At 26.9% G+C, this 15,000-nt stretch overlaps 1 protein-coding gene across 2 annotated transcripts in view; it reads left to right on the top strand.

Annotated features, from left to right (window-relative positions):
* birc2 (baculoviral IAP repeat containing 2) overlaps positions 1-15,000 on the top strand; it is a 33,333-nt gene that overhangs the window by 13,921 nt on the left and 4,412 nt on the right. For both annotated transcript variants that reach the window (XM_062049250.1, XM_062049251.1), the window contains exons 7-10: positions 2,570-2,648; positions 3,230-3,278; positions 3,351-3,593; positions 5,143-5,241. In XM_062049250.1, the coding sequence (XP_061905234.1) occupies positions 2,570-2,648; positions 3,230-3,278; positions 3,351-3,593; positions 5,143-5,241 (470 nt within the window). The remainder of the gene's footprint in view (positions 1-2,569; positions 2,649-3,229; positions 3,279-3,350; positions 3,594-5,142; positions 5,242-15,000) is intronic.

Below are 15,000 nucleotides of genomic sequence, written 5' to 3'. Positions count from 1 at the left end.
TGAAATCCCTCAATTCCTTGCAATAGCTGCTTGAGAAAGGTTGTTCTTAAACTGTTCAACAATTTGTAGCATATCCGTTTATATTTACATCTAACACAATTTCCCAACTCATATGGAAACGGGGTTTGTACATGTTGCATAGATGCTTACATACATGTTGCATAGATGCTTACATACATGTTGCATAGATGCTTACATACATGTTGCATAGATGCTTACATACATGTTGCATAGATGCTAACATACATGTTGCATAGATGCTTACATACATGTTGCATACATGCTTACATACATGTTGCATAGATGCTTACATACATGTTGCATAGATGCTTACATACATGTTGCATAGATGCTTACATACATGTTGCATAGATGCTTACATACATGTTGCATAGATGCTTACATACATGTTGCATAGATGCTTACATACATGTTGCATAGATGCTTACATACATGTTGCATAGATGCTTACATACATGTTGCATAGATGCTTACATACATGTTGCATAGATGCTTACATACATGTTGCATAGATGCTTACATACATGTTGCATAGATGCTAACATACATGTTGCATAGATGCTTACATACATGTTGCATACATGCTTACATACATGTTGCATAGATGCTTACATACATGTTGCATAGATGCTTACATACATGTTGCATAGATGCTTACATACATGTTGCATAGATGCTTACATACATGTTGCATAGATGCTTACATACATGTTGCATACATGCTTACATACATGTTGCATAGATGCTTACATACATGTTGCATAGATGCTTACATACATGTTGCATAGATGCTTACATACATGTTGCATACATGCTTACATACATGTTGCATAGATGCTTACATACATGTTGCATAGATGCTTACATACATGTTGCATAGATGCTTACATACATGTTGCATACATGCTTACATACATGTTGCATAGATGCTTCCATACATGTTGCATAAATGCTTACATACATGTTGCATAGATGCTAACATACATGTTGCATAGATGCTTACATACATGTTGCATAGATGCTTACATACATGTTGCATAGATGCTAACATACATGTTGCATAGGTGCTAACATACATGTTGCATAGATGCTAACATACATGTTGCATAGGTGCTAACATATGTATGCGCCATGTTAACATGCATGCTTACATACATGTGTGGTGTTTCCATGTTGCATCATAGTGATGGTGAATGTGTTGCAGGTGTTTACATGTTGCATCATAGTGATGGTGAATGTGTTGCAGGTGTTTACATGTTGCATCATAGTGATGGTGAATGTGTTGCAGGTGTTTCCATGTTGCATCATAGTGATGGTGAATGTGTTGCAGGTGTTTCCATGTTGCATCATAGTGATGGTGAATGTGTTGCAGGTGTTTACATGTTGCATCATAGTGATGGTGAATGTGTTGCAGGTGTTTACATGTTGCATCATAGTGATGGTGAATGTGTTGCAGGTGTTTACATGTTGCATCATAGTGATGGTGAATGTGTTGCAGGTGTTTACATGTTGCATCATAGTGATGGTGAATGTGTTGCAGGTGTTTACATGTTGCATCATAGTGATGGTGAATGTGTTGCAGGTGTTTACATGTTGCATCATAGTGATGGTGAATGTGTTGCAGGTGTTTACATGTTGCATCATAGTGATGGTGAATGTGTTGCAGGTGTTTCCATGTTGCATCATAGTGATGGTGAATGTGTTGCAGGTGTTTACATGTTGCATCATAGTGATGGTGAATGTGTTGCAGGTGTTTACATGTTGCATCATAGTGATGGTGAATGTGTTGCAGGTGTTTACATGTTGCATCATAGTGATGGTGAATGTGTTGCAGGTGTTTACATGTTGCATCATAGTGATGGTGAATGTGTTGCAGGTGTTTCCATGTTGCATCATAGTGATGGTGAATGTGTTGCAGGTGTTTCCATGTTGCATCATAGTGATGGTGAATGTGTTGCAGGTGTTTACATGTTGCATCATAGTGATGGTGAATGTGTTGCAGGTGTTTCCATGTTGCATCATAGTGATGGTGAATGTGTTGCAGGTGTTTACATGTTGCATCATAGTGATGGTGAATGTGTTGCAGGTGTTTCCATGTTGCATCATAGTGATGGTGAATGTGTTGCAGGTGTTTACATGTTGCATCATAGTGATGGTGAATGTGTTGCAGGTGTTTACATGTTGCATCATAGTGATGGTGAATGTGTTGCAGGTGTTTCCATGTTGCATCATAGTGATGGTGAATGTGTTGCAGGTGTTTACATGTTGCATCATAGTGATGGTGAATGTGTTGCAGGTGTTTACATGTTGCATCATAGTGATGGTGAATGTGTTGCAGGTGTTTACATGTTGCATCATAGTGATGGTGAATGTGTTGCAGGTGTTTCCATGTTGCATCATAGTGATGGTGAATGTGTTGCAGGTGTTTACATGTTGCATCATAGTGATGGTGAATGTGTTGCAGGTGTTTCCATGTTGCATCATAGTGATGGTGAATGTGTTGCAGGTGTTTACATGTTGCATCATAGTGATGGTGAATGTGTTGCAGGTGTGAGTATTTGCTGCAGGAAAAAGGTCAGGAGTTTGTCCAGCAGATTCAGGCTCGTTTCCCTCGACTGTTTGAGCAGGTAAAAGTCAGAAGAAGAAAGTCACTCTGCTGGTTTGTGTGTGACATGTTCTATCTTCCTTCTTCCATCTTCCATCTTCCATCTTCCATCTTCCATCTTCCATCTTCCTTCTTCCTTCTTCCATCTTCCATCTTCCTTCTTCCTTCTTCCATCTTCCATCTTCCATCTTCCATCTTCCATCTTCCTTCTTCCATCTTCCATCTTCCATCTTCCATCTTTCATCTTTCATCTTTCATCTTCCTTCTTCCTTCTTCCTTCTTCCATCTTCCATCTTCCTTCTTCCTTCTTCCTTCTTCCATCTTCCATCTTCCATCTTCCATCTTCCTTCTTCCATCTTCCATCTTTCATCTTTCATCTTTCATCTTTCATCTTTCATCTTCCATCTTCCATCTTCCATCTTCCATCTTCCATCTTCCATCTTCCATCTTCCATCTTTCATCTTCCATCTTCCATCTTCCATCTTCCATCTTCCATCTTCCATCTTCCATCTTCCATCTTCCATCTTCCATCTTCCATCTTCCATCTTCCATCTTTCATCTTTCATCTTTCATCTTTCATCTTTCATCTTCCTTCTTCCACAGCTGCTGACAAACGGAGACAGCAGCTCCAGAGAGTTTGTGGACCCGCCAGGTGAGTGGAGCCAAGAGAAGTGTACCATGGTCTCACTATGTCCTCACAGCCGTCCTCGGTCTGGACTCACAGTGGTGCACCTGGGTCCGGGTGACGAGCGCTGCGAGGACGCCATCATGATGAACACGCCCGTCATCAAGTCTGCCCTGGAGATGGGCTTCGAGCGCGGTCTGGTCAAGCAGACGGTCCAGGGCAAGATCCTGACCAGCGGGGAGAACTACCGCACAGTCCAGGAGCTGGTCTGTGACCTGCTGAGTGCCGAGGACCAGAAGAGGGAGGAGGAGCGAGAGATGCTGGCTGAGGCCATGGCGTCAGGTAGGTTGGACCACTGTTGTGCATCATCCAACCTTCTCTTTGTTGTGCATCATCCAACCTTCTCTCTCTCTTTGTTGTGCATCATCCAACCTTCTCTCTCTCTTTGTTGTGCATCATCCAACCTTCTCTTTGTTGTGCATCATCCAACCTTCTCTCTCTCTTTGTTGTGCATCATCCAACCTTCTCTCTCTCTTTGTTTGTTGTGCATCATCCAACCTTCTCTCTCTCTTTGTTGTGCATCATCCAACCTTCTCTCTCTCTTTGTTGTGCATCATCCAACCTTCTCTCTCTCTTTGTTGTGCATCATCCAACCTTCTCTCTCTCTTTGTTGTGCATCATCCAACCTTCTCTCTCTCTTTGTTGTGCATCATCCAACCTTCTCTCTCTCTTTGTTGTGCATCATCCAACCTTCTCTCTCTCTTTGTTGTGCATCATCCAACCTTCTCTCTCTCTTTGTTGTGCATCATCCAACCTTCTCTCTCTCTTTGTTGTGCATCATCCAACCTTCTCTCTTTGTTTGTTGTGCATCATCCAACCTTCTCTCTCTCTTTGTTGTGCATCATCCAACCTTCTCTTTGTTGTGCATCATCCAACCTTCTCTCTCTTTGTTGTGCATCATCCAACCTTCTCTCTCTTTGTTGTGCATCATCCAACCTTCTCTTTGTTTGTTGTGCATCATCCAACCTTCTCTCTCTCTTTGTTTGTTGTGCATCATCCAACCTTCTCTCTCTCTTTGTTGTGCATCATCCAACCTTCTCTCTCTCTTTGTTGTGCATCATCCAACCTTCTCTCTCTCTTTGTTGTGCATCATCCAACCTTCTCTCTTTGTTTGTTGTGCATCATCCAACCTTCTCTCTCTTTGTTGTGCATCATCCAACCTTCTCTTTGTTGTGCGTCATCCAACCTTCTCTCTTTGTTTGTTGTGCATCATCCAACCTTCTCTCTCTTTGTTGTGCATCATCCAACCTTCTCTCTCTTTGTTGTGCATCATCCAACCTTCTCTTTGTTGTGCGTCATCCAATCTTCTCTTTGTTGTGCATCATCCAACCTTCTCTTTGTTGTGCGTCATCCAACCTTCTCTTTGTTGTGCATCATCCAACCTTCTCTTTGTTGTGCATCATCCAACCTTCTCTTTGTTGTGCGTCATCCAACCTTCTCTTTGTTGTGCGTCATCCAACCTTCTCTTTGTTGTGCGTCATCCAACCTTCTCTTTGTTGTGCGTCATCCAACCTTCTCTTTGTTGTGCGTCATCCAACCTTCTCTTTGTTGTGCATCATCCAACCTTCTCTTTGTTGTGCATCATCCAACCTTCTCTTTGTTGTGCATCATCCAACCTTCTCTTTGTTGTGCATCATCCAACCTTCTCTTTGTTGTGCGTCATCCAACCTTCTCTTTGTTGTGCATCATCCAACCTTCTCTTTGTTGTCTTTGTTGTGCATCATCCAACCTTCTCTTTGTTGTGCATCATCCAACCTTCTCTTTGTTGTGCATCATCCAACCTTCTCTTTGTTGTGCATCATCCAACCTTCTCTCTCTCTCTCATCTTCAGATGGCTTCACCTTCGTCAAGAGACACCAGGCAGCTCTCATCCAACGTCTGAAAAGTGTGGAGCCCGTTATGGAACATCTACGAGAACAAACTGTGCTAAGTATGTCTCACTCTTCTATATACCGTATTTCCTTGAATTGGCGCCGGGAATATATTATTCGCCTGCCTAGAATTACAGCCGGGTCAAACTCGTTTCGCAAAATAATTAGCGCATGCTTGGCACTTCCGCCGGGTCAAATATGAGTCATTAAATGACTCCCGCCTCCAGGAGGTAGAGGGCGCTAGTGATCCTTCTTGCGACTACCAGTACTGCAGGAGACAGGTACTGCAGAAGAAGACAACAAGCAGCAAGCATGCAGCAATTGTTTGCTTGCACTTTTAACATGGAGGATTACATATCTAAAATAAAACCGTTTTCTAAACTGGACTTTCAATCGAAGCAGGAGGTAATAATTAAAGGAATATCTCCAGAGACTTTTAAAATTGAAGAAAGATGAGAAAGACTGCCTTTGATCAGAAGCAGCTGCACATGGACCCATCTACAAGTAAAGGTAAGATCATAATAACGTTTTTTTTATTAAATGTGTTTTTAATGATAAGGTATGCGCCGGAGTGAGAAGAGGTTTTAAAATAATTAGAGCATGCTTGCTCATTCCGCATGGTTTTGGTAACCGCAGGAGTGAGAAGAGGTTTTAAATTAATTAGCGCCCCTGCGGCTATTCAAGGAAATACGGTAATACACTGTGTATATAACTGTACATGTACATACATATATACACACATACATACGTGTGTATATATGTTTATACATATATATGTATATATATTTATATATACATGTGTATATATATACATGTGTGTGTACATACACACACGTGTGTGTGTATATATATATATATATATACATGTATATATATACATGTATATATACATGTGTATATATATATATACATGTGTGTATATATATATATATATATATATATATATATATATATATATATATATACATGTATATACACACATGTATGTATATATATATATATATATACATGTGTGTGTATATATATATATATACATGTATACATATACATGTGTATATATATATATATATACATACATGTGTGTATATACATGTATATATATATACACATGTACATACATGTGTGTATATACATGTATATATATATATATATATATATATATATATATATATATATATATATATATATATATACATGTATATATATATATATATATATATACATGTATATATATATATATATATATATATATATATATATATATATATATATATATATATATATATATACATTTATATCCACACATGCATGTACATGTGTATATATATATATATATACATGTATATATATATATATATATATATATATACATGTATATATATATATATATATATATATATACACATGTATATATACATGTATATATATACATATATACATGTATGTATATATATATATATATGTATATATACATGTGTATATATATATATATATATACACATGTACATGCATGTGTGGATATAAATGTATATATACCGTAATTTCCGGACTATAAGCCGCACCTGACTATAAGCCGCACCAGCTAAATTCAGGGGAAAATACAGATTGCTCCATATATAAGCCGCAGGGTTTTGATGTGTAATTAGCGTAGTATATAGGGGTTCCTGCTACCACGGAGGGGATTGTTGGGACAGAGATGACTGTTTGGGAACGCAAAGCGTCCCATTTATTAACAATAAATCTTTCAATCATTCAATCAAACTTTCACATCTTTGACATGGCGAACAGCATTCGTGCAGAGTACAAATAATACAACGGTGCAAAGTAATACAAAGTGCTCGCCTGTACGTTATCAAAATAACCAGCCTACCGGTATATGAAAAGTCAGTCTTTAATCATTGTGTCATCGTCTTCCTCCTGCGTACTAAAACCACCGAAATCCTCTTCGTCGGTGTCTGAGAAGAACAGGCCGTAAATAAGCCGCACCCTTGTATAAGCCGCAGGGACCAGAACGAGGGGAAAAAGTAGCGGCTTATAGTCCGGAAATTACGGTATATATATATATATCTGTATATATATATATATATATATATATATATATATATATATATATATATATATATATATATATATATATATATACATGTATATATACGTGTATATATATATATATATATATACATGTATATATACATGTATATATATATATATATATATATATACATGTATATATACATGTATATATATATATACATGTATATATATATATACATGTATGTATATATATACATGTATATGTATATATATATATGTATATATATATATGTGTATATATATACATGTATATATATACATGTATATGTATATATATATATGTATATATATGTGTGTATATATATATATGTATGTATATATACATGTATATGTGTATATATATATACATACATGTATATATACATGTATATATACATGTATATATATATACATGTGTATATATATACATGTGTATATATACATGTATGTATATACATGTATATATATACATGTATGTGTATATACATACATGTATATGTATATACATACATGTATATGTATATACATACATGTATATACATACATGTATGTATATACATACATGTATATACATGTATATATATACACATGTATGTATATACATATACATGTATATATATACATGTATATATACACATGTATATATATACATGTATATATATACATGTGTATATATGTATATATATACACATATACATGTATATATATACATACATATATATATATATATATATATATATATACATATACATGTATATATACATATATACACATGTATATATATATATATATACATGTATATATATATACATATATATATATACATATACATGTATATATACATATATACATGTATATGTGTATATATATACATGTATATGTGTATATATATATATATATATATACATATATATATATATGTGTATATATATATATACATATATATACATGTGTATATATACATGTATATGTGTATATATATATATATATATATATATATATATATATATATATATATATATATATATATATATACATATATATACATGTATATATATACATGTATATATATACATGTATATATATACATGTATATATATATATACATGTATGTATATATATACATGTATGTATATATACATGTATATATATATGTATGTATATATATACATGTATGTATATACATTATATATATACATATATATACATGTGTATATATACATGTATATGTGTATATATATATATATATATATACATATATATACATGTATATATATATATATACATGTATATATATACATGTATATATATACATGTATATATATACATGTATATATATATACATGTATATATATACATGTATATATATACATGTATATATATATATACATGTATATATATATATACATGTATATATATACATGTATATATATACATGTATATATATGTATATATATAATGTATATACATACATGTATATATATACATACATATATATACATGTATATATATGTATGTATATATATACATGTATGTATATACATTATATATATATACATGTATATATACACATGTATATATATATACATGTATATATATATACATGTATATATATATACATGTATATATACATGTATATATATATACATGTATATATATACATGTATGTATATATACATGTATATATATACATGTATATATATATAGACATGTATATATATATACATACATGTATGTATATATACATGTGTATATATATATACATGTATGTATATACATATACATGTATATATATACATGTATATATATACACATGTATATATACACATGTGTATATATACATGTGTATATATACATGTATATGTATATACATACATGTATATATATACATGTATATATATACATATACATGTGTATATATATACATGTATATATACATATACATGTATATATACATGTATGTATATACATACATGTATGTATATACATTATATATATACATATATATACATATATATATATACATGTATATATACATATATATACATGTATATACATGTATATATATACATGTATATATATACATGTATATATACACATGTGTATATATACATGTGTATATATACATGTATATATATACATATACATGTATATATATACATGTATATATATACATATACATGTATATATACATGTATATATATATACATGTATGTATATACATACATGTATGTATATACATTATATATATACATATGTATACATATATATACATGTATATATATACATGTATATATACATATATATACATGTATATACATGTATATATATACATGTATATATATACATGTGTATATATACATGTATATGTATATACATACATGTATATATATACATGTATATATATACATATACATGTATATATATACATGTATATATATACATATACATGTATATATACATGTATATATATATACATGTATGTATATACATACATGTATGTATATACATTATATATATACATATATATACATGTATATATATACATATATATACATGTATATATATACATGTATATATACACATGTATGTATATATATACATGTATATATGTATATATACATGTATATATGTATACATGTGTATATATACATATATATACATGTATATATATATACACGTGTATATATATACATGTATATATATACATGTATATATATACATATATATATACACGTGTATATATATACATATATATACATGTATATATACACGTGTATATATACATGTATATATACATATATACATGTATATATATACATACATGTATATATAGACATGTGTTTATATATATACATACATGTATGTATATATACATGTGTATATATATATACATGTATGTATATACATATACATGTATATATATACATGTATGTATATACATATACATGTATATATGTATATATATACACATGTATATATACACATGTGTATATATACATGTGTATATATACATGTATATGTATATACATACATGTATTTTTATACATGTATATATATACATATACATGTATATATACATGTATATATATATATACATGTATGTATATACATACATGTATGTATATACATTATATATATACATATATATATACATATATATACATACATATATATACATGTATATATACACATGTATATATACACATGTATATATATACATATATATACACATGTATATATATACATGTATATATATACATATATATACACATGTGTATATATATATATACATGTATATAGATATACATGTATATATATACATATATATACATGTATATATATATACATGTATATATATATACATGTATATATACATATATACATGTATATATATACATGTATATGTATATATATACATGTATATGTATATATATATACATGTATATATATATACATGTGTATATATATATACATGTATATATATATACATACATGTATATATATATATATACATGTGTATATATATGTATATATACATGTATATGTATATATATACATGTATATGTATATATATACATGTATATGTATACATATATATACATGTATATATATACATGTATATATACACATGTATATATACATGTGTATATATACATGTATATATGTATACATGTGTATATATACATGTGTATATATATACATGTATATATATACATATATATACATGTATATATATATACATGTATATATATATACATGTATATATACATGTGTATATATACATGTATATATATACATGTATATATATACATATATATACATGTATATATACATGTGTATATATACACATGTATATATATACATGTATATATATACATATATACACATGTATATATATACATGTATATATATACATATATATACACATGTATATATATATACATGTATATATATATACATGTATATATATACATATATATACATGTATATATATATACATGTATATATACATACATGTATATATACATACATGTATATATACATATATACATGTATATATATATATACGTGTATATATATATACACGTGTATATATATGTATATATATACATGTATATGTATATATATACATGTATATGTATATATATATACATGTATATATATACATGTGTATATATACATGTATATGTATATACATACATGTATATATATACATGTATATATATACATATACATGTATATATATACATGTATATATATACATATACATGTATATATACATGTATATATATATACATGTATGTATATACATACATGTATGTATATACATTATATATATACATATATATACATGTATATATATACATATATATACATGTATATATATACATGTATATATACACATGTATGTATATATATACATGTATATATGTATATATACATGTATATATGTATACATGTGTATATATACATATATATACATGTATATATATATACACGTGTATATATATACATGTATATATATACATGTATATATATACATATATATATACACGTGTATATATATACATATATATACATGTATATATACACGTGTATATATACATGTATATATACATATATACATGTATATATATACATACATGTATATATAGACATGTGTTTATATATATACATACATGTATGTATATATACATGTGTATATATATATACATGTATGTATATACATATACATGTATATATATACATGTATGTATATACATATACATGTATATATGTATATATATACACATGTATATATACACATGTGTATATATACATGTGTATATATACATGTATATGTATATACATACATGTATTTTTATACATGTATATATATACATATACATGTATATATACATGTATATATATATATACATGTATGTATATACATACATGTATGTATATACATTATATATATACATATATATACATACATATATATACATACATATATATACATGTATATATACACATGTATATATACACATGTATATATATACATATATATACACATGTATATATATACATGTATATATATACATATATATACACATGTGTATATATATATATACATGTATATAGATATACATGTATATATATACATATATATACATGTATATATATATACATGTATATATATATACATGTATATATACATATATACATGTATATATATACATGTATATGTATATATATACATGTATATGTATATATATATACATGTATATATATATACATGTGTATATATATATACATGTATATATATATACATACATGTATATATATATATATACATGTGTATATATATGTATATATACATGTATATGTATATATATACATGTATATGTATATATATACATGTATATGTATACATATATATACATGTATATATATACATGTATATATACACATGTATATATACATGTGTATATATACATGTATATATGTATACATGTGTATATATACATGTGTATATATATACATGTATATATATACATATATATACATGTATATATATATACATGTATATATATATACATGTATATATACATGTGTATATATACATGTATATATATACATGTATATATATACATATATATACATGTATATATACATGTGTATATATACACATGTATATATATACATGTATATATATACATATATACACATGTATATATATACATGTATATATATACATATATATACACATGTATATATATATACATGTATATATATATACATGTATATATATACATATATATACATGTATATATATATACATGTATATATACATACATGTATATATACATACATGTATATATACATATATACATGTATATATATATATACGTGTATATATATATACACGTGTATATATATGTATATATATACATGTATATGTATATATATACATGTATATGTATATATATATACATGTATATATATACATGTGTATATATACATGTATATGTATATACATACATGTATATATATACATGTATATATATACATATACATGTATATATATACATGTATATATATACATATACATGTATATATACATGTATATATATATACATGTATGTATATACATACATGTATGTATATACATTATATATATACATATATATACATGTATATATATACATATATATACATGTATATATATACATGTATATATACACATGTATGTATATATATACATGTATATATGTATATATACATGTATATATGTATACATGTGTATATATACATATATATACATGTATATATATATACACGTGTATATATATACATGTATATATATACATGTATATATATACATATATATATACACGTGTATATATATACATATATATACATGTATATATACACGTGTATATATACATGTATATATACATATATACATGTATATATATACATACATGTATATATAGACATGTGTTTATATATATACATACATGTATGTATATATACATGTGTATATATATACATGTATGTATATACATATACATGTATATATATACATGTATGTATATACATATACATGTATATATGTATATATATACACATGTATATATACACATGTGTATATATACATGTGTATATATACATGTATATGTATATACATACATGTATTTTTATACATGTATATATATACATATACATGTATATATACATGTATATATATATATACATGTATGTATATACATACATGTATGTATATACATTATATATATACATATATATACATACATATATATACATACATATATATACATGTATATATACACATGTATATATACACATGTATATATATACATATATATACACATGTATATATATACATGTATATATATACATATATATACACATGTGTATATATATATATACATGTATATAGATATACATGTATATATATACATATATATACATGTATATATATATACATGTATATATATATACATGTATATATACATATATACATGTATATATATACATGTATATGTATATATATACATGTATATGTATATATATATACATGTATATATATATACATGTGTATATATATATACATGTATATATATATACATACATGTATATATATATATATACATGTGTATATATATGTATATATACATGTATATGTATATATATACATGTATATGTATATATATACATGTATATGTATACATATATATACATGTATATATATACATGTATATATACACATGTATATATACATGTGTATATATACATGTATATATGTATACATGTGTATATATACATGTGTATATATATACATGTATATATATACATATATATACATGTATATATATATACATGTATATATATATACATGTATATATACATGTGTATATATACATGTATATATATACATGTATATATATACATATATATACATGTATATATACATGTGTATATATACACATGTATATATATACATGTATATATATACATATATACACATGTATATATATACATGTATATATATACATATATATACACATGTATATATATATACATGTATATATATATACATGTATATATATACATATATATACATGTATATATATATACATGTATATATACATACATGTATATATACATACATGTATATATACATACATGTATATATACATATATACGTGTATATATATATATACGTGTATATATAT

This window comes from Entelurus aequoreus, linkage group LG05 (assembly GCF_033978785.1).
Source record: "Entelurus aequoreus isolate RoL-2023_Sb linkage group LG05, RoL_Eaeq_v1.1, whole genome shotgun sequence".
In the NCBI taxonomy this organism is placed as follows: domain Eukaryota; kingdom Metazoa; phylum Chordata; class Actinopteri; order Syngnathiformes; family Syngnathidae; genus Entelurus; species Entelurus aequoreus.
This window is presented reverse-complemented; position numbering and strand designations above follow the sequence as displayed.